The 23,725-nt window shown below is 40.1% G+C and overlaps 1 protein-coding gene across 9 annotated transcripts in view; it reads right to left on the bottom strand.

Moving 5' to 3' along the window:
- Nucleotides 1-16,400: 16,400 nt before the first annotated feature.
- FAT3 (FAT atypical cadherin 3) overlaps nucleotides 16,401-23,725 on the bottom strand; it is a 399,017-nt gene continuing 391,692 nt past the window's right edge. For 5 of the 9 annotated variants that reach the window (XM_039718448.1, XM_039718447.1, XM_039718443.1 and 2 more), the window contains 2 exons: nucleotides 23,556-23,591; nucleotides 16,401-22,948 (listed from right to left, as the gene is read on the bottom strand). In XM_039718448.1, coding sequence (XP_039574382.1) covers nucleotides 22,329-22,948; nucleotides 23,556-23,591 — 656 coding nt within the window. In that variant the 3' untranslated portion in view covers nucleotides 16,401-22,328. The remainder of the gene's footprint in view (nucleotides 22,949-23,555; nucleotides 23,592-23,725) is intronic. The other 4 variants (XM_039718450.1, XM_039718449.1, XM_039718451.1 and 1 more) reach the window with 2 other exon arrangements.

The following is a 23,725-nucleotide window of genomic DNA, read 5'->3' on the forward strand; positions in this document are numbered from 1 at the left end:
AGGTCAGGGTATCAACAAAATCCTATGGGAATTTTTCATCTTCTTATTAGTATGTGTGTGGTGCTGAAGTCAATTACAGCATTATCTTCATTTATTCCATCTTGGATTTACTTCCAGGGCGCTTTCCAGTGGACAGGGAAGGCCTAGGTGATGAACTGCTATTGTCACCCTCAGGGCAATAGCCTGGAAACGCCATTTACTCAAACAGAGACCCCATTAGTTTTGCTGGAGGGTTTTCTGCACTGTGGTGGTTTGCTTTGGTTTGGATCCCAGTGTTTTGCTGATTCTCTCTTTCTTGTTGGCCAAAGTGTGTGGTGAGAAGCTGTTTGGTTTATCTAGAATTACCAGTATTTTTCTCTAACATCAGGCTCTAAGAGGTTTGTTGTTTTTTTGTTGTTTTTTTTCCCTGCTGGAGTCATCCTGAGTTAGTGGAGGGCATTTAGCCTTAATGTTTTCCAGGTCACAGATTCAGTTTATTTAGTAAAAGTGACTGCTTTCCACATTTGTTGGGTTACTCTGTGCAGCAGGTGAAACCCCTCTGAGTCATTCATACCTTTTAAGATACAATATATTTAGACAGTATCTTTCAAACAAGTCTTGGCAGTCTCTTAGCAGTTCAGTTGTAGAGGAGCCAAAATTCTCAGTGTGCTTGGATATCTTTTTTGTGTTCTATTTGTCCTACACATAGCTGTCCCATAGCATAGTTTAGGCATTAGGGTCAGGTGATCCATAGCTGCAAGAAAAGACATCCCTCTTAGCCTTCTGCCTGAGCCTCTGTGAGGCAAGGCTAAATCCAGGTTATTTAATTAAATTAATTAATTTAATTCTGCTGTGGGTATGTAATCGTACCCTCCTGCTGTCCAACTCAACCTTTGCCTGGCTGATGTTGTCCAAGAACCTTTGAAAGTTTCTGCCTCTTCCTCTTGCCTCATAATGAAACAGAGCAACAAATCTTACATCTAGAACTTTGTAGTTGGGGAGTTATCTCCTTACTCCCAGTGTTATTTCAAGTTGGTGCAAGTCATCATCATTTTTATTGAATCTAGAATAGAAATTGATTTACTGGCATAGCTATTTTTCTCTCCATGCTTTCCCACTCCTTTCTGCCTTCTTCCCTGTTTGCCATCCCACCCAATATGCTTATGACATTAGGTTGAGAGAGTCTTCTTTCACTGTGTATTCGACATTCTTCCATTAAGTGCTTCCTGAAAGTAAAGTTTTTGTTTCTTCTTAGCAGTTTGCTTAGAGAGAAATGGGGATGAGATGGATGCGCAAGTACCACCTAAGAGAAAAATGAGAATTTTATCTGATGGTAGTAACAGCATTAGTCTTTGAGGAGTCAAAACATCATGTAAGTGGTTCAGTTCAGCCATGAGCATGTCCTGCTATACTGTGAAACTCTTAGTTTTACATATATGAGTCAATAATCAGCTGTAAGCCACTTGTGTTTGAATTCTGAATGACATATATCTGCACATTTGCCCTTCCTTCCCTTCCCTTCCCCATTCATGAATACTGCAGAAGTACAAGCACATATTAACAATGTCAGCTTCAGTTCAGTTTTTCAGCTGTCTCTGTAAAACATTTTGGAATTAGGGTTCATATTCTTTGGAAAAAAATTAGCAATTGCTGAAGTGAATCTGTTTCTGATCAAAGAAGGATGGTGAGGTAACTCAAGGGTCTCATTTTATAAACTTCTCACAAACCAACTTGAAAAAGAAACATTCTGGTTTTGTTTTTAAATAAGCAGGATCCACTGACGCAAAGTCTTTAGGAATCCTTATATTTTAGAATATAGTGTACTGCCATGAGAAAAAAACAATGAAGTGCATCCCTGCCTCCAGGTAGTTGTTGCATTTAATGATTCATCTGCTTAAATGTCAAAGCAGATGCTTGAAATCAGACTCTACTTGAATGCGGAGGAGTGGCCTTCTTGTACCCATCACCAATAGCACAGTGACTGGATTTGGTAGTTTCAGTGTCTAAAATTTCTTTTTTTTCCCTTGTCTTTTATTTAGTCCTTTTATTGCTCTTAATGTGGAACTTTAGAGGCCTCACAGAGAAATATTCTTATCCTAAAGAACAAAGAAATCAGAAGTTTGTGCTGAATTCACATTTTTAGGAAAAAAATTGAAGAGAGATTATAGACAGCTGGCCTCCTAAATAATACTGCACTTTTTAATAAAAGAAATCCTCAGGTTTAAATTTTTTTTTTTCTGTTGAATGACCACAGACACTTAGCACTTGGCACTCATATATGAGATATAAGACAAAGGTGTGAGATTGCAGTTAATTTTGTTCTTATTTATCAAGAACTGCTGTCTGTATATAACATTTATTTCAGGTTTAGCTTTGCATTTCATGGAAAAACTTATCTGAAATTCAGCAATAGCTTAAACATCATTATGGTTTGCTGGCAGACACTTGCATTCATACAAACACAGAGCAGACTTGTTCCCTCAGGAGTGGATAGGGAGGAAATACACATGCTTTTCTTCTCCCCTTGACCCCTCTGTTAATAAGAAACGTGTAAAAGGGAAGTAGGAGCTGTTTCCAGATCTAAATACCTGTGGTACCTAACTTAGCTATTGCACTCTCAAAAATCCGGAGTGCCAAAGGGAGGCACTCAGCTGCTCTGTACACTCACTGAAAACATTCTGGTTCTTCTCAAGAGTGTCAAAGCATTCCCTCAAGAGTGTCAAAGCATTCCCTCCACTGGCTAAATAAGGTGCTTGAGTATTTCATTCTTCTGCAGCCTGGTTCACAACATACTGACACTAAGCAACAAAGATACCAAGAACCAAGAAAAACTGACCACAGAGGATGCCTTAAAACAGGCCTGAATTGGACGTGCTTTATGGGCATTGCTGACTAGAATGGAAACAATGAGACCTTTCAGAGATTGTTAACAGAAGAGGCAAAGGAAGGTGCAATGATGCAGTTGTCTAATCAACAGAATAGTCCCCAGTACTGAGTCCTGGGGAACCCTGCTTGTGACCAGCTGGATGTAACTCCAGCCACCACCATTCTCTGGCCTCCAACATCCAGGCAGTTTTTTACCCAGCATAGTGCCCCTGTCCAAGCCATGAGCACCTGTCCAAGCCGATTTCTCCAGGAGTATGCTGCTAGAGACATTTTCAAAGGCTTCAATAAAGTCTAGGTAGACAACATCCACAGCATTTCTCTCATTCCCTAGACAGGTCCCACTGTCACAGAAGGAAGAAGATCAGATTGGTTTGCTGCATAGGATGCGTGAAAGTCCCACTCCATGCAAAAAAATAATCTGTTCCCAGAGACTGAGATTGCCACTCACACTGTAGAGGCTAGAAACACAATATTCACTGGTTTGATGTCATAGCTATGAATTATGAATATTTCTTAGTCATCGCCTCCAGATTGGAATGCTAGTAAGGAAGTGCAATTTGTCCTATTCATTTACTGTGGGTGTTAATACAGAAAGGCCTTTTAACACATTTTTAGCTATCAATGCAGAGAAGATTTTCATCCATAAGCAGAAATCTTTAAAATTCCTTACTATGCTTTAAGCAGCTATTATGGTGGTTTTAGTTTCTTTAAAAAAACCAGTCACTTTGGCTGCCTGTGTTTAGGATGCCTCACTTCAAGTCTGGTTTTCTGAGCTCTCAGCATGAGTTGAAAGCCTTTGTAATAGCATTATGTCTCAGAGGTAGCTTCAGAAAGTCTGAAGAATAATCTGCACACACATTTTTCTGGCCACACAGGTAACGACTGGCCAGGTGTTCATGGGCTCAGGGTATTCAGCAGCAAACCAAGACCCGAAGCCTGGAGAGGAGGTGTGTGTGTGTGTGGTGGGGGGGTGGTTGGAGGTGTTTTGGTTTTTTTTCCCATTGGCAGTGAAGTTTATTTTCATGCAGTTTTAACTAGCCTGTTCTGTAAAGGCCCATGTTATGGCAAATCCTGATGTACATGCATGTTTACATGTATATATGTCTATGTGGATGGGGATACAGATAACACATACAGGTGCTATGTGTACAGCATCCAGGAAGCTGTATCTGATCCTTTTTCCCTGAATAATAAGAGCTTCAGCAGGCCAGACCTGCTCTGCTGAGTGCCTGGTTCAGACCCACCTTGCCGTGTATCTGTAGTTAAGCAGCCTGACATTCCCTTTCTTTCTTCAAAAAGCAAACCTTTCCCTTTGCACAAGTGCATATAGCTGACATCCAGCCCCCTCAATGACCTGATGTTTCAGCAGCTCTGGCAGCTCTGACAGCTGCACTTGAATCCATTTAGCCAGTGAAAGCTGTAATTTATTCTGGCAGCATGCCAGCCAGGTCAGTCACACCCAAGAACTGTATGTCTGAACTTCAGATGAACCTTTCTCAAAAACACGATGGCAGATGATGGAAATTAATGTAAATGAACATCAATACAAACAGTTTTAAGGGCCTAATAGTCAGAGCTGATCACCCAGACAGTTGTTAAACACCTTAAAACACTTAGTTGAACACTGAGCCTATCAGCCTTTAATTCCAAGAGCATGGTTCAAAAATAGGGTTGGGATTTCAACTGTAGTAATGTAATTGATCTTGTGCGAGACAAATGTCATCTGACAGAAGGTAACCCGAAGTCAGATCACTTAGCTAAACCAAAAATCTGGTGCTTTTTGAAGAGAAATTGATACAAATTAAGTGAATACTGCCAACTTACATTACAAAGGAGTACTGAGATTTGTGTTCCATAGCACAGCAAATTTAGAATATACGAACACAGGGTGACACTAACAGCCCATATGTCCTGTCTATGAAGGTGACTAGCACAAGATGCTTTGAGAAAGAACATAAGAAATAGAATAACTCAAAGTATGTAGTGATCCTTACTAGCAAAGATGGCTGGGGAAGTCTCCTAGGAAATACCTGAGCCAGAGATTTCCTTTAAACAATTTCAGTTAAATAGCCATCAAGGGATCTGTGAAGCATTTGCTTCATAAACTTCATATGATTCTATTTTAAGCATGTTGGACTCCTTAACTTTTTTTAATCAAACATTTCCCAAGTTAACTCTATATAAATAAAGAACTGCTTTCCATTTATTTCAAAATCATTGCTTAAGAATTTCACAGAGTCTCCAAGTTCTGTATCAGGAAAAGGAGTTAATGATTGTTTCCAGGCATGTTCTCTGTACAAGTGTTCAATGTTTCCAGTACTTCCAGGTCTTTATCATAAAACATTTTGGTATTTCTCTCTAAGATGTAGTATCTTAATATATGTATTCCTCTATGGTGGAATACTGCTATTGCTGTGCTTTTCTGCCCTTTCCACAGTTCAGTTATGCTCTATGTGAGATGGAAGACCACAAAAATACACAAATTTGAAGATAAGGGTGCTTTATTGATTTAGAAAGAAGTATATTTTTACCTGTATTTTCGATTACTTTCCTTATAATTTCCAATACAAATTGCTTTTGAACAACATCTAAGCATTAAGTTGATATTTTCAGAAGAAACCTCATTCTCACAATGACTGCTGATGACCCCTAGATTTCTTTTCTGAATAAAAATGCATCATTTTAACGCACTGTAGAAAATTAGAAATATTTTTTGGAATGTGGAGTACCTATCACTTATCAATATAAAATTTAATGTAACATTTATGAAAGTATTTGTAGTCATCTTAAATTCTGACTATCCTGAATAATTTTATAATTATTTGCACATTTTGGTACAACACTTTTGTGAATAATTTGTGAATATCTTGAACTGCTCAGATTTTATCACAGTCTTCTGAAATTATTTTTGTAACACTGTGATATTAAAACTCATGGCCTCCTATCTTTTATTTCTGATATTGCAACCAGGTTTTCCCTCTGAGGAATCTCTTATTTTTCACATTAGCCTAATTTCTTTGATGATTTTTTTCTTGTAGTATCATATAGAAAGATTTTTAAGGAAACTAGGTACACCATGTTTACCAGACACACATTACAACATCCTCATTGACTTCTCCAAAGAATTCAAGTAGATTTGTGACTACCAACCTAATCAGTGCTAACTCTCCTCTTATTCTATCCTCTGTCACTGTTTTGAGTTATTTGCTTAGTGCAGTGGTCAATCTTATGAGTCTGTAGTTACCTGGAGCTACCTATAAAATTTGGCATCGTACTTGCTGTCTTCCATTTTCCTGGTGTTTTAGTAACTAAAGCAATCAGCTCATCACTTAGAGGTGTAACAAATCCAAAACTGTAGAACTCCTGGGGAAATTCTAGGAAATTCAGAAACTGATTCACAACAGGGCAATCCTGGCCCACTAAAAAACATGTGTACCTTTAAAGGAAACAAATTTTCACTTATTGATCATATCTAGGGCCATGAGAAATCACTTCAGGAAACCTGAGATGTTTAAAGCCCTGATTAAATGTGTAGTTTCACCCCATGGTTTGGTTTGAGCACTTGCAATAAAGTGGCACAAAGAAGCTTCAGTTTTAATCCATGTTCCTCTTAGTATTTTGTTCCTAAGTTCCTCTTGTAAATAGATTGAGCCAGATATTTGACAGTTAATTATTTCCATACTGAGCTACATTCTAATTATCCCTTCTACTGTAAGTACTTCATTTATTTGGGGAGACAATGGTACGTAACTTAGCAAAAGGGCAGCAAAATTATTGCAATATTAATAAAAATGCATCACAACAGTTGTGGAATAAACTGTTAGGCTTTAAATCAGAGAAGTAATTATAGGCCTATTATCCAATATGGCTACAGCTGCTCTGTGTATTTATACACACAATTGCTTTCACATATACACCAGGAGGATTAGAATGAAATAAAATCCATGAAAGAGAGTATTTATCCAGGGAGCTGGAGTAAAAGCAAAGATTTCATTTCCATACCAAGAAAAATGGAACCAAGCAGCTGTTCAGTTATTTTGGATTCTTGTTCTTGCTTGACAATGATTAAAGATATTAAGAGCACCAAAATGACATGCCAAGATAATAAATGAGGTTTTCTTGGTGATCAGCATCTGTCATCAGAACTCCTATTGCTCTCAGCAGTATATCTCTACTTATCAGAAATTGCTCCTTCCAATAAAGATTACATTTTATTTTCAGTTTCACATACTTTTTTTCCTTTTTCCCTGAATACTGAACTTTTGCATTGCAAAACTCTAGCTATCCAAAAAGGAAAATGAGAAAAATGATTGGTAATAAGGGATCTCACAAACTGTCCATTTTGACTGAATGAAAATCCAAAACCCATGTGTGCAAAATGTTTATAGCTTTTCAGGAAGTCACTACCAATACAGTTATGAAGTCCATGTGGGTCTGGCATCCAAGTTCCTGCATTTCTGTCGTGGCCATGCACAAGCACTTCTGCCATGCTTCTCTTCTCCAATGTGATATTCAATTGCATTCTAATCTAATTCAAAAATTACATTTTCAAATGCCACTTATTTACTACTCACATTGCACTCTGGATTGGGTTAGTTTCTGTGGGCACTGGAGGGTGCTTTAGCCACTCTAATCTGCTTTCAGAGAAAGTTAAAAACCCCCAAACTATGGTCATTTTTTTTTGAGGAGTAAAATTTTTATATTACAGCCAGGAACTGGGAGAGGGCAAAAGATGAAAAGCGCCTGTACAGCCAGCGGCAGTTCCATAATCAGCCCCACTGCAGAGTTATCCAGCTTTTGCCTGCCCTGCATTTGCAGGACAGAGGCATTGCCACCCCATGCTTTAGGAAATAATCCAATATATTCATCCGGAATAACAAGCCACATGATGTCCTCAGGCAAAAAGAGCATAGAGAGGAGGAATGCCTCTGCTTATCACAGTCACCACAGGCATGCTGGCTCCTGATAGCACCATCTTATCATGTCCAGAGCAGCGTCTCCCAGGCAATTTGCTCCTCTATGTGCTCAGACAATCAAAGTAGCTTAGCTTTGAAAATAGTTTATAGGACAAAAGCAGGTGTCCTGGGATCCTGCCCTGGCAGAAAGCCATGCTATAATTGACACCATAAGTCTGAAGACTAGAAGAATCCACTTGGAGTGAGCAACAGAAATGACATTGCAGTAGGTGGTGGTGCAGAGGCTGTTCATTAGAGGGACCGGCACAGATGGAAGCATGTGGGAGGGAGTGGGGCATCGGGATGCAAAGGAGAGGGCATATACAGGCAGCTGGCTGCTGAAACAGCTTCTGTTTCAGCACTGGACCCACACCAACACCAGTATCACTACCCTGGTTGGTACACAGCAGCCCCCACTACTGTGACTCACCCAGGTCATGGCCAGAATCTCAAACTGGCAAAAACACTGCAGAGAAAACAGCTGCTTCAACTTGACTGTTGTTTCCTCCTTGAAACTTTTTTAGTTAAAGTTGCCTTTTCATACACAGTCTCAGTGTGGTTTCCCTGAACTACTTTTTCTGTGCCTCTTGCTGCACTTTGTTTATATATTCTTCTGCCTCTTCATCCAGACAGGAAAGCAAAGGTTAGAAAAAGGACAACAATTCGAGTAGGCATTGATGCAAGTACCAGCTTTTCAGGGAAAAAAAGATATAAGAATATTAATACAGCATGAAAAAAAAGACCCAAATAAGCACAGAGATGTCTGACTGTTGAACAGAATGGACACCTCTGCCTTGCTGCTCCCCTGGCTGGTGGAGACTTGCTATTTGCCTGCCAGGTTGCTCAGTTTTCCAGCTAGGAGAGCAGGAAAATATGATAGCTTAGTGATTTGCACCTTTCCTGACAAATAAGGAAAGAAGGAGTACAATTTGCTCGCCTTTGGCCTTTGATGTGATTCTATCACATGGAGGGGAATTCAGAAGGGCCCTAAACCAATAGGGAGAAGGATAGATACTTTAATTGCCACTGAAGCAGCTACCCAACAGAACATTTCATGGGAAACATTGTTTTGCCTAGGTAAATTTGAGGTGATTAAATCAATGTATATTATTTCAGTGTTGCCTATCACATACTAGGAACTTGACTACACTTTTGTAAGAGTTTTAAATTACTGCACATTTCTTCCCAATTAGAAAGTGATGTTGACAACATGAAAGACAGCTGAAATGCCAACTCAGATATGCTGACATGTTTACAGTCTATTATAGAGCATTGATATAAAATGCACAGCTTGGATTTTGTTCAGTTTCTCAGGACTACCACAGAACAAGGATGGGTATCTCTGCATCATCTGCAAACCTTCAAATGCTTGTCAAGACATACATGCTAAAAGATCTTCCAAATCCTGAAAACTTGTATTAACACTGAGTTCTTTGAGATGCACAACCCTGAAATTCAGTGAAACACACGTCCCTCGTCCCTAAGTTGCTGCAGCCCCATGCAAAACTTGGTTGCTGGTTTCTGCTGCTGAGGAACAGGAGGCTGTGACAGTGTCTTGGTAAGAACTCACACAGCAGGTACCACAGCAGTCCTGGGGGATGCAGCAGGAACACCCAACACAGTGGTTGTCCCCATAATAAATCTTAAGATGTCATTGCTCTATCACTACAACTAATTCTAATTTGATGAGCTGGCTGAAAGCCCTGAAAGCCCCTACAGCTGTTGTCCTGTGTCCTGCCAGAAGTGTATCCATTATCCTTTCTAATATAACTGTGCAGGAACATGGAAGACCCCTTTCAGTTATCTAAAACATTTGTACTTTGAGTTTCTAGTGAGTGCTTGTGACAATTTGAAGTTTTTCTCTTTTGCTTAGTTTCTCTAAGCAATGAGTAATTCTCCTTCACATGATAAACTCTATTGTCCCCTAAAATTAGTCCCCTGTGAAGAAACCACGTCAAAGCAGTGATCTAATGTCAAAAACACCTCTGGCTCTTGAAATCAGAGCAAACAAGAAAGAAGGAAAAGAAAAATTAAAAACACCTTCACTGGCAATTTGGAAGAGAATTTATTTCTTCCTACAGGGTGAATGATGAGTAATTCCTTTGCAAATGCTAAATTCCCTCAGAAAGTGTTCTCAAGAAATATTGTTGAAGTCTCATGCATTCAATATTGCAGTCAATAAAATGAAACTGTCCCTTGATTAAAAATATTATTTAAGAAAGAAAAAAAGCAGTGGTAAAATAAGAAATAAATATTGAAAATTATGGATTAGTGCTTATAAATCACCCACCTCTCCCTCAGTGGTTCCTAGCAAAGTTCAGCTGCAGAGCTGGTTGACCAGGGCAGGAGTGCTGCCATGGTGCTCACAAGGCAGACACACTGCAGGGGGTTTCCAGACAGGATCTCCTCAAGATCAAGGGGCATTTTTATCTCCCAGACTTTTAATTTCTTCTCTACATGAATATTTTTTTTTTATCATTTAGGGATTAATTTCACCACATTGACTGGCTTTTTTTTTTACCATCAACCAAACAACTTTTCTGGGTGTACTGTCACTTCTGTAACTTTGACCTGAATGACAGCTTATTGTTCAGAGATACAGATGGAGTCCTGCTTAAGAACAGACAGACTTAAGATCAAAGTGATCTAAAGACATCCAGTGATGAGCACTAAATCCAAGCTCTAAGTAATTTCTCAATGTCAGTTCCCTGCCTTGCTACAGAACTAGCCTGAGATAGACAAAGCTTTGTTTTCTCTAGTAACTTTTAACAATCTTTTGATAGCTAAATAAGTAAGAGTCACTGCGAAGTTTAAATCTCAACTATTATTTCAGTTCTGCAGATTTTCTGAATGCTTTCCAGGTTCTCAACATTCTTTTTTGTGATTTGAATGAGTCTTAATATAGCTGGCAATATCATCTACCTACTATCAGTCTTACACAGCCAGATTGCTTCTCAGCCATAGATCAAACTCCTACATCACACTCAAAGCACCTATTCAAAGGGTTATCTACTACACTATTTCTTACTTCACTGAGACACAATACCAACGTACAGGTGCCAAAAAACTCATGCTCAAATGAATCTAAGGAGGGAGCTGCAAGGGTTAAGACACATAAGAAGAGACAGTAAAGGAAGCATGTGAAAGGAAACGTTGGGAAAATGGCTGGAAATACTCTTGGAAAGAGGTGCTCCATGCCAGAGAAGGTACACCCAAGGGGACTGCAGCTGTGGGTGATCCATGCTGGGGTATGATCCCCTCTGAGGAATTGTGGCCTTGGGCTACTCATGCAAGGGCAAGGACAACCCAGAGGGACTGCATCTTGTAAAACAGCTTTTCTCCTAGCTTTTTGTGCAATTTGCTGTGTTTTTATCTTCTTCTCTCACCTTGCTACCTGAATCAATAGTCAAGTTATTGTTAAGAAGCAATGAATTGCATGAAACACAATTCCTTAAATAGAGACTGCTCTGAAGATCACAACCTCTTCTGTAGCACCAGCTGGAGCAATGCAGTTCTCTGGACTCTCACTTGGGGAGTGCTGCTCCCACACTTACCTACGTCCAGCCCAAGGGAACAACACAACAGGGGCCAGAGGCTTTAGTTTCTTCGAAGAGGGTGACCAAACCACAGCCACCAACACTCCAACTCACCAGGCCTTTGGGTTCTTTTAGAGGGGAATTATGTTGCTCTTCTGAAGTTATTTCAGTTTGCTATTACTCATAAGTAATTTTTCATTAAATAGCTCAAATTTATCACTGAGCATAACAATCAAAGGAATTTGATTACCTCTGGACTGGGAGAAATGATACTGCTATCCAGAATGAGAGAGCTGTATAGCACAGACAAAGCCAGGCACTTGGCAGTGTTACAGTGCTGTATTTTCCTGCAATCTTACAGCACTGCTCTTCCCCTGGCACCTCTTGCTCTGACTCTGCTGCATCTCCGGGTATGTACTTGGTTCACAACTGCAGACCAGTGGAAAATGCAACAATCCTAAACATTTCCAGGTTTTTAAAGGATGGAAGGAGGAAAAGTGGGTTTCTGGTCAACCTGGCTAATCCTGAGTGCTGACTAGGTCTCCCTGCCTCACCAGCCTCACTGATGCACAGCTCAAGTGCTGCTGGTTCCATCAGAGTACGTGTGGGTGCATTCCAAAACAGACAGCAGGACAGCATGTGATAGCAAAACTTTGAAATGGAAAAAGGCCTTGATCTTCTTGTAAAAGGGATCAATTTTTCCTTCTCCTGTAGAGTAACATGGTTTTTGAGGTTTGCATTAATTAATTAGTACTATTAAAAGTTAACAGTAAGTAGGGATAATATAAAGTGATTTTTCCTGAAGACCTACTAAATTAGATTTACACACAATGATTAATGAAAGGAATATAATATTTATACACAGCAATGGGGAAATTTCAGTAGAATAGAAAACATTTTATTTCTTAGGACAGAAAGCACAGAAATAGAATCACAGAAGGAGGTAAGTTGAAACCTTTATATTCTTCCCATATGTCATATATTCCAGGCCCTGGTCCTCTTAATGGCTCTCTTCTACCTCTCTCCAATTTGCTAATTTCTCTCTTTCTTGTAGGAGTAAATTTTAAATATTTATATTAAATTAAATATTAGAGCAATTAAATTTTAATTAAATATTAAAGCAATTACATGAAACAATAATAGGAAATTATGCCCTGCAGGCAGAATCCATAGGATCTAAATAGAAGTTTATGGCTGAGATGATTATCATCTGGAGTCCTTAATGGTCACTGAAGACAAATAATCTGTTCCCAGAAGGTGTCCTAAAGTCGATACTAACATTAGGTTAGATGACTTTACATCTTAGATCTCTTCACTGAACATAACTCATCCAAAGATGCCTGGCTCAGAGGGAAGCACTGCCACTGCAGATATCTGAGGGTAGATGACAGCAATCCTCCCCCTGTGGCTGTATTTGGGTCTGTGCTGGAAGCAAACACAAGGCACAGTTTTGCACTGGAAGCTCTGCAGGCAGCAGCTCCACTACTCCAGGTATTAATCTTCAACCTCAAGATGCACAGAAACTGTTAACTCTGCTTTGCTTTTAGCAGGATGGAGAGTGACAGGAACTTGGTCTCCTTGCAACATATCAATTCACAACTAACTTTAAATAGCATATTTAAGTGCTCCTAGCAAACAATTCCCAGGAGAAATCCGTCTTGTTTGTATTAAGCATTGCTAATGCCCCAACAGGTGGATTTGCAAACACCACTCTCAGGGAGACCCCTGAAGTTACTGAAGACAACTGAGAGACCCAGCAGACTTAACAAAATCAGCAAATAACCTTTTATGTGGATTAAGACTTAAATACTCATGCTGCTTGAATCCTCACATGTTGTTCTGTACGGATATGATCACCTTCTATTATTAACACTTAATACATTTAATTTTCTGTTATTTTAAATAAATATGAAATGCCTTAAACTGACTTAGAAAAATTATGTTCATAGTTTCTCTCTTTTTTTTTTTTTAATAATATATATTTGCCATATAAATGACCTTTCAAACATTGCCATGTCACTGCTCAGTAGGCTGCAGCAGGCAGCTGCTCCCTCTGCTTGGCCTGAATACAGCAGCATTTTTCCCTGGAGGGCAATCCGTGACATGTCTGAGCAAGCCAAGAACTAGCCAAGTGGGACAGCTGGAACTGGCTTCTGTGCAGCTGGTTCTTTGTACTTTCTGTCTTCACTGGGCAATAGCCTCAGAGCAGCAGTGTCCACTGAGCTCCGTGGATTTACCCTGGCTTTTAAAGTCCATCTCTTGCAGGAGGCGCCGGTGGCTATCCAAAGGCTCCTGGAAGCTCAGGTTATGTGTACTGCAGAAAGTCATTCCAAAGGTAGTGGAAGATGTAAGTGACATCAAAACAGTGGCAGAATTACAACTCACATGCCTGTGAATAAAGACTCCCTTAAGTGGCTTGCATTTGATCATCCCTGGTCATACCTCTCTGATAAACAAACATGGAATCACAGAATGGTGTGGTCAGAAGAGACCTTAAATATCATCTAGTTCCAACCCCCTGCCATGGGCAGGGATGCTTCCCACTATCCCAGGTTGCTCCAAGCACCATCCAACCTGGCCTTGGACACTTCCAGGGATGGGGCAGCCACAGCTGCTCTGGGCAATCTGTGCCAGTGCCTCACCATCCTCTCAGCTGAGGTTTCATCTATGGCAGTGGCCTAAGGGACACTGTAGGGTTTCACTGCCAGGGCTGGTCACCACATCTTTAGGTGTCTGGCTCATTAAATCCTATAAGGAGCCCTCCTGCACACCAGAACCAGGGGCATGGTTTCAGGTGCTGGAAGAAATTTATGTAGTATCTGGAAGCCTAGAAAAGCAAGTTTAAGCAGGGATGTGAGCTAAATATATGCACAGAAAGATCCTTGGTACCACTGGGGAGAACATAACATCTGAAGAAGTTAAATTAGGGGAGGAAGAACTTGACATTCACCTGCTGTTACAATTTCCTTGCCTGTTCTCCTATGAAACCACGCATTCTCTCCACAGCCAGGAGTCCTTCCTGCAACAGGCTGACATGCCTTCTGCAAAATGCTTTCTCTTCTGTGGCTATGACTGCTGTCTGAGAAGAGGTAGGGGGTCTCTAAATTGCTTTCTTTGAATGTTAGAGGAAGTCACAGTCATTGCACTGACGTTTTGTCCCCCATTGCATGATAGAGTGGGGGGGTAGGCAGAACAAAAACTTCAAGTAGGAAAGGTTTTACCAGCATGGAAAAGTCTGTCTTTGATCTGAAAATGAAGATTCTTAGTAAGTGTTCAGATAGGATGGGCTGTCTCCTTCTTCTTAATATCCACCTGACTCATCCCTAGAATACTGCAGAAGTCCTCCAAGCTTTTCTGAAGAGCTGGAAATGCCACAGCCAGACACAGACACCTATCTCTGATTTTCAAGTTGTTCTACAGATGTTTCCATGCAAATAAAAGAAAACAATTCTGTGCAAAAACCTTTAGGTCCATTAAAATGATTAGAGCTGTCATTTTAGTGTCTTCTTCTTTTCATACTTTCTCATGAGGTGTCTCCCCCTTTGTTTTTAGACCACAAAGGCTTCTGGTGAGACTTCATGCACCAGCAGCACTGCAGTGTTAACGAGGGGAGGGTTCCCACTGTGACGGACAGGATACCCTGCATATTTACAAAACCTGTTACCAAAACACATGGAAGGAAGAAACAATTTATTTTTTATGTGAAAGGGAAAAACAGTGGTGCTGGTTCCATTTTGACAGAACACTTAGGTGCATTTTGACCTGTTTGCCATCTCAATTCTCATCTTTTCCATCCTAATAGAAATACTGATGACATTTCATATCTCTAGCTTTGAACATTAAACTTAAACAAGAATTTTACATCATTTAATCTTGAATATTCTCTGAACTATGCTCACGTTCTCTTATAATGATCTGCTTCATCCCACTGTAACAGTGAGCCTCTCTGGACTGCCAGGCTACTTCTGCCACCATAATTATTTCCCTGAGATTCTGTCAAGATCTACTGGTGACGGTGGAAAAGGAAGAAAACAGATCCTCTACAAGCAGAAATGGAAACAAATTAGATAGGAAACTGACTAAAATAAGATAGTCATCCATGCTAGGAAAAAAATAAAAGGGTATTCTTGAGGGAAGAGACACTTCTAATGTTGACTTGGTATTTTTCCTTTCCACAGCTTAAGTTTGTGTTTCAAGACTGCTGAGAAGGGGTGTTTGTGTGCTGATTGGTGGTGACTGAAACACTGCTCTGAGTCCTTGCTTTAATGGGACACACAATGCAGGCAGCATCCCTCTTCCCCAGAACATGAGGGGTGATCTTGGCTGTGTCATGGCAGAATGTTCAAAGAGCTCAGGAAGGACTGTCTCCCCTTCTTCCTTCACTGAGCTTCTGAAGCCATGCTTCAGTCCAGTCCAACTCGGGCTGTGGAGCTGGAAAGGTGTGATGAAGGAGGAATAAATGGGGTATCCCTGAATGCAAGGCCCTGGCCAGGCTGAGTGTCATGCCCAGCACAATGACATCTCTTTCCAGGGGCAGTGCTAACACACATGAACTTGTCCCAGCTGGTCCCACCTGCCAGTGCCATGATGCTGGAGCACAGAGATGCTCATGGCAGGCACACTGTGGAGTGGGATGCTGCTTTACACATCCACTCCTTCTACCCCCACTAAGCAACCAGACAGCTGCACTGTCCCCTGAAATGTCTCTTGAGGGAGCTCACTGCCTTGGAGCTCACTGCCTAGATGGGTACATGATGCAGTGATGCCTTTTGCATTCTTTAAAGATGTGGTTTTAATCAGGGAACTGCCTTAGCTTACACATTTCAGCTAAGGAACCCTTGGCAAGGGTGCTCTGCAGTGCAAGTGGGGGGCCCTATGGAGGAATTTCCATGTAGTAATGAAATTAATTTAAAGAGTTCAAAAAAGTAGCATTTTCTGCAACACAGAGAGGGAATGAAATGCTATGTTCCTTCAAGAACTGGTGTATTTTATCTTGCTCACTCCTTTGAAAGTAGGAGAAAAATCAAAAAGCAGTCAACACAGCTGGGCTTTTCTTTTTGTTTACTTGGAAAACTTATTTTAACCATCAACTTTAGCAAATTTTGGCAGTTACAAACCTGTACACTTTTTTTTTGTTTTGTTTTTATAGCAAAAGAACACAAGACAATACTGCCAACAGCAATTATGAAGGAACAATTAGTTTTCAGATGAAGAACTATACCCACTCAAAGTGATAAACCTTCCCTTTTGCATAAGGTTGACTTTGTTGTCATTGGAAAAATGACATTTCTTAATACCTACTTGAAATGGAATAAAAATCATACCTCTAGGTTTTTTGTGCAAAACACATTCATTTAAAAAAGTCAATAAAAAAATCTTCTTAAAACCAGAAAGAAGTTAAACAAAAAGAGCTGAACCAAAGGAAAATTACAGTACATTTTGAAATGATTAAAAAGTTTTCAGATCTAAATTTTTTTTCCTGTTATCTTAGAAGCTTAAACCAAGTTTGATGACTCTTTAGAATTATATCAATCAAACAAACAAACAAACAAACAAAAAAATTAAAGCAACCTGATTGGCATCAAATATCTACAAAAGCCTGGTAATTTGAAACCATTATATACATTATTTTATAAACTTCTTTTTTAACACCAAAACATACATCTTTTACAAACCAGCCTGCTTGAGACAGGTAAAATTTACAAGACAATCTTTTCCAATACAGTGCTTTAAAGAGAACTGCTTTCACTCCTAAACATCTTTGTCATCTCCTGAAAATCGGCAGTATGGGCTCATTGCATTGCTGATTAATAGTGTTTCAGGTATTCCTATGACAAAAGAATACTACAGTTCTGAGGGCTCCAATCTCTTTCCATAATACAGTTCAAGTGCACTCTTAACACTGGTAAAGATTACTTATGGCCTTTGTGTAATACGACATATTTGCAATTATTGCTTTTCATTATTACATAAAGAAACAAATTTATTTTCATTTCCTCCCCATCTGCTCGTCCCTTGGATGATGCAGCTAATTTACTAACTGGATGGCCCTTCTGATAATGGAGACGTTAAATGTCAAGTTCACAATCTCAGGCTAAAAACCATGGGTAATGGGCAATGGTCTAAATTTCTAAGGCTCAAATCACATTTTGGTGCATTGAGAGGAGCAGAGATGCAAACAGGCAAAAAGCACAGTTTTTACCACATGGTAAATGATGTAAATCATCAGGGAATGAAGTTGAAGATGTAACTCTCTTGTTGGAAACCAATGAAATGCCCATTATTACTACGTGAATAGCTCCAAACATTATCTACAAAGCACAAATGTACTTTCATACTGGTTCTGAAGAGCTGGCTTCCTCCATTATTAAGGATGCTTTCTTTTCAAATGAAGCTTAGCAGAACTGGTCCAGGGCACCTTCACCTCCCTCTCCCATGACTGCAGTTATTGACTGTAAGGATATACTTACTATAGCATCCATTTAGCTTTTTCGATGAGGAGTAAAGTGTGGTCTCAGCCATTTGTCCTGTTCAGCATGTTTTCCTTTATGATGGAATTTATAGGAGACCAGAGCAACAACTTTTATGTCATGTTCTCAAAATGTCTCTGCCTGGCTCACAGAGACAACAGCTGCTGCCTCCCCATTGATCAGCATTTCACGACATGCTTTTATTCACTGTGCTACAGACACACTGAGTTTCTGACTAGAGAGGGTACTGATACATCAAGGCTCTCACTGCTTCAGACTACACTATCGAATTTAGAGAATGGGAGAAAAAATTCTGAAGACCATAATTTAAATTCTTTGTGAGACGTGCAGAGGTGGAGACCATACTTGACAGATGGTGCACACAACTTTCAGGTTCAGGAAAACAGTGGCAGTGAGAAGCCTTTGACTCCTTCCAGCCTTTCTCTGGAATTATATGTTAAAGAAACCCCTAGGATAGTTTGGGATCAAAGACATTACTGAGCTTAAGGAGAACTCTATTGACAGGAAGTCACAGTTCTGTAGCCAATCTCTGCATTCCAAAGTTCTCCTGGTTGCCTAATAGGCTGTATCCTATAAGAGGATCCTAGAGGAAGGCAACTTTATGTAGGTCTTCTAGTGGGGTTGTCCATTTTCTCCCATGAGAGGAAAGTGATTGTACATCTCCATGGTGTCAGATTTGGCCCTTTATTCCACTTCAAGATACTGGTCAAGGACAGCAAGTACATTCAGTATCTATAGTTTTGTGGGGGGTTTCACCCCCCCGCTTTTTAAAAAATATTTATAATACAAAGTAATTCACATACTTAAGAATGGTACATAAGCCTAATTTTTTGTTTTACACAGGGCCACCTAATGTGGTATTGGCAGAATAAATCATGTTGCAGTCACTGTAAGGGTCTTTCCATTGCCAGCTTTATTAAAAAGGCCAGCACTGCACACGACACTCTCAACTTGTGAGATCAAAATGCAGAGAACAAGCACCCTTTTACTTAGACTCATACATCCCTGGCAAAGTTCATGATTTTTGATATAAATGTGTGTTTGTATTTTAACAAGTTGTTTTTTTCTCTTGCTGCTTCTTTCCAAAAAGCAAAAACTTTCTTGATCCTAAGTTATAAGCCAATGATACTTAAAAGTACTTCATTAAGCCTATGAAATCATCTGCTACAGATTATTCTGAGAGAAAATGTCGTGTAGTGGAGCCATCTACAGGAATGCAGTTTGAAATACAGACAGACAGGATAGGCAGAGATGTGCAGGGTAGCTCTTGCAGAACCAGGGACCTGACAGCTGCAGTGCTACAAAAATCATCATATGGCAGAAAAAGGAAACATATATTGGAAATGCTAATATGAACAGTAATTCTTACATTACATTATGGATGTGTTCCTATGTTCCAGATTAGAAGATTTTGACTTGTTTGTGTGGAGTAGTAATTAAAAAGAAAATAAAATGGCTTGGTTTAACAAGAGATGTCAACATGAAAATCTTACTCCCTAAGAGCTACTTCACCTTTACATCTGCATTTGGGTCTTACCATTATCGAAAAGAGCCTGAACAAAACCAGAAAGGCCACAGAACTACCAATATTCACAGAGGGGAACCTGAAGATGGATTTGGAGGGGAGGACATATTGAGGTATAGAAATCATGAATAGGACAGAGAAGGCTGAACAGGTGATCCTTGGCACCTTCCCAACAGCACTTTAATAAGTAGGTGTTCAGTGAAATGAAATGGCAACAACATCAAACAGAAAAAATACTATACATTGTCGTTATGCATATTTTACTAATAAAACTCACTACCAACAATATATTACTGAGGCAACAAGCTTGGTAAGAAACATTGATTTTTTTTTGTTGTTTTTTGTATGGCAATCACTAGGCACCCCTCGTGCTGTCCCTCATGACACTTTTGATATGTTCCAGTAAAGGTTTGATACTGGTGTCTCACGCTTACGCAAGAACTTTCACTACAGAAGACAGGTGACAAGTACACCTAATAACTATCTGGGGGCTTGAACAGAATTACTTGCATAATGGATAAAAATGTCTCAAACCAAAACTGAGTAGGAGCAAACCTCATGTAAACTGCAGCCTGATGCTAAGAGAGCATCACATTCTCAGAAGGTCATACAAGCTTTTAAAAAGTGCAGCTAAATTTGCAGAATTGCTTTGCCAGCTCTGATGCTCCTAACTCTTGAAGAGACATCAATCTAATTGCATTTCCTTTTCTGTAACACAGACTTCATGAACAATACGAGTTATCCTCTATCCATGCCTCTAGGCTTGCCAAACTATTTTATGGCCTTCTGGCAAATGCCTCAGTTCCTTGCAATCACAATACAAATTTCCGCATTTTTTTCTTCTCAAAAACACAGGAATCATATCAGGGGAAAGGGTTTGAAACGTACCATGAGCACATTCAGAATATATCACTGTTACAGAAGCATGTTTACTTTGAGAAGACCAAGTGACATTCATAAATTCAATGGACAGGACCTATTTGCAGACAAGTACTTGATAATACTTGTATGTGCAGTACATTTTTTCCAGAAGTTCACTCAGTTTATTCATATACCTGCATAATGAGCTGTTTTCTACTCAAGAATTGCTGCATCATCCCAAAGAAAAATATCCACACCAATCTTTCACAGCTAAACGAACTATTGGAAGGAAGCAGCAACACACTGTACCTAGTCCAAGAATTCTAGAAATCCTGTTTTATTAAAAGTGTTACAAGCTGCAATTATTTAAATTACATTCTACTAGTAATTTCTTTGTGTTGGGGAAAATTTCTGAATAAACCCTTTCTGTGTGTCAAGAAATAGCCCACAATTAAACTTTGTGTGAAACTCATGTCAGTCAAGAACATGCCCTGGCATACAACTGCTGAAACTATCCAGTTAAGGTGATTAACCAAGGGACAGGACAAGGAAAGCAGCACAGAAGACCTGCTAATGAATCTGTTCATTTATCAAAAGGATTTGGGTATTCAATAGCTTTTCAGAATGACAGAATTATGCCATGGAAGAAATGGTTGAAAACCCAACAGTAATGCAGGCTTGTAGACTCACATTCACTGGTAAGGTACACAGACGCTGAAAAATGCAGTGGGGTAAAAACATTTCCAGAGCACCAAGCAACAGGTGTGTATACTCTGCTTTAATACATTGAGTGAAAATCCAATATTTCCAGGTTGCACTTGACTACTCTGACCAAATCAGTGTGAATGACCATTTACTCCAATCAGGCTGAGGGAAGCATAAAAGCATACAGATGTCCTGGTTTTCTTGATTCCACAACAATATTATGAAGTCTGCAAACAACCTTTGGATGTACTCAAATCCTACAAAATCATGCACCCAGTGGAAAATCTGGTGACGGATCATTGGCCACAGTCCACTCATGCAGCTCCACCGACTGAGTCAGTCTACAGCAGCTGAGAACTCATCCTGTGAACTCTAGGGATTTGCCAAAAGATGTTAAACTAACAATGTGAGGTTACAGCTGCCTTATACGTAACTTAATTGCAACTAATTTCACTGCAGAAACTGCAGCATGAGGACTGCTGGTAAAGAACTGATTGCCATAGCAGGAAATTTCCATGATCAGCTGTGTAGGCTACCTCAAGTTTTCAGATCCATGTTCACATTGCATACACATTAACAGATGCTGTGCATACACAGCTGGGGCAAAACCAGGCCACTCCTGAGCCAACTCTGACATTTCGGGAAGTTCTCATGGGCAAAGCTATGCATGTGCACCTGACATCAGGTTTTTAAAAATGACAAGTAATGTAAGCCAATTTAGAGTAAATACAAACTGTATGTATGTGTGTTACTCTACACAAAGTAGAATGACATGCCATGCAATGAACAAAAGTATAGATAAATATTTATGGACAAATAACTGGTCACTTGTCTTTGATAGGTCAATTCGGAAATGTTGCTTTTTTTAGCCATCTGACATGTTGTTTCCAGCAGCACCAGCAATCAATTGCTTTCACTCTTTGCTGACATAAAATTTCATGCAACAGTGCATTCTAGAATGATCCATACCCATTCCTTAATACTGTGGGGAGATCATAACACTGTAACACTTTTAATAACACAATGCCAAAAAAAACCAACCAAAACAACCCAACTTTGTGAGAGAGAAAGAAATTATTTAGCAGTTATTCTTCCCCCTGCCTCAAAAGCTGAGTTTTACTCTTGGTAATAAATAGAAGGTACACTCTCTCCAGATTGTCTGTAACAATTTTGTGATGTATAATACTTAACACAATTGGTCTCTTCGTGTCTGCACATACAGTATCATTTCTGAACAAGTTAATAATGGGTTATACTGTACTTTTCTTTGCCCAATATATATATAGACACACCTTCAGCAAAATTTCTTCTCAATATTTATACTATTAATTGGACCAAATGACAAAATTAAAAAAAAAGAAGAGGAGGAGGAAGAGGAAAGGAGCTTCCTTTACACTTGTGTCTGTTGCTGGGTCTCCACAAATGGAATGTGAACATTTTCTAGGCTGAGTTCCTCCACGCTTTCAAAGTCACTCATGGCTACTTCGGAGTCATCAAAGCCGCAGCCGGCTGAGACGTCAGAGGAGGAGGCGTTGAGAGAGTTGTGCAAGGATAAGGGCACCTTACCTGCACTAGCATTTTCTGTGCTCTGGCTTGGGCCAACAGCAAAAGTACTAAATTCGTTCCCAGTCTGAGATCCTGTGGTGTCCGTCTCATTGGGGAACTGGTGGGGAGGGAGGTATTGGCTCGGGTGGAAGTGCGGCCGTCTCCTGCAGTCAGGGCTGAGAGTACTTGCCATTGAGACCGGCTGCGAGGGTGGGAGGGCTTCATACTGGTCTGGGTAATCCTCTGGGAGAGGAGGTGGTAACTGGTCCTGGCTCAAGAACTCCTCTTCATGAGGGGGAGGGTAGTCGCTGTCGATGTCGTAGCCACCAAGGTAGTAATCTGTTTCCAGTTCTCTGGTGCTGCCGTGATGAGCCGAGCCTCCATCTGTTGTCTCAAAATTGGGCACTTCCTCAATGTCGGACAAGCGAGCACTGGGCATCCAGTCAGAGGTATCCCAATGATACGCTGCAGCAGGGAAGAGAACCACAGCGCTCTGTTAGGATGAGAGCACAGAGGAGAGCAGAGTGCTCTGCATGCACCTGCCTGAGTCCTCACAGCACATTCAATCACAGCATGCCCCACAGGCCACGGACACAGGTCAGCCATGCTCTGACCAGAGGGGTAGAGGAGGAGAATAAATTGCATTATGATGCTAATGCAAACAAGCAAAGAAACAAAACACGGCCGGTCTCAGGCATTTTGCTTTTTAAGATGCTACTGGGTTGTATTAGAAACTATGAGTCCAAGAAATCAAAATGTCTGAATTACTGCTTTTCACAGTTATTTGAAAAAAATCTTTAAATGCAGTCAGCATGCCTGTGGAATCTCATCTTAGCTCCCCTTCCACCTCCAATGACTTCAAGAAAGAAAGTGTGCAAGCAAATAATCTGATTGACTGAAAACTGAATTTTGAAACAAAAAAAGTGGCTGACCATTCTCATGCATCTTTTGAACCCAACAGAATTCAAACAAAAGAGTACGCGTGAAGCAGTTCAAGAAAAAAAACCAAATAGATCAAGTCAGTGCTCTGCCCACCCTGGCCCACAGGCAGAAGGTGCCCCAGAAAAATCACCTCTGTTGTAGTTCTGTCCTTGATCCATAACAGACACTGTCAGATACAAAGTGAAAAGCAAAAACTGGTAACTCGGAGTTTGTCACCAGCATTGTATTACATGTGAAAATACAAAACTCTGCATGCAATTTTCTAAAGTAAAGCTGCCATGGTGTCATTTTAGTAGGATT

This window comes from Passer montanus, unplaced genomic scaffold, assembly GCF_014805655.1.
Source record: "Passer montanus isolate IOZ18808 unplaced genomic scaffold, ASM1480565v1 scaffold4, whole genome shotgun sequence".
NCBI lineage: Eukaryota > Metazoa > Chordata > Aves > Passeriformes > Passeridae > Passer > Passer montanus.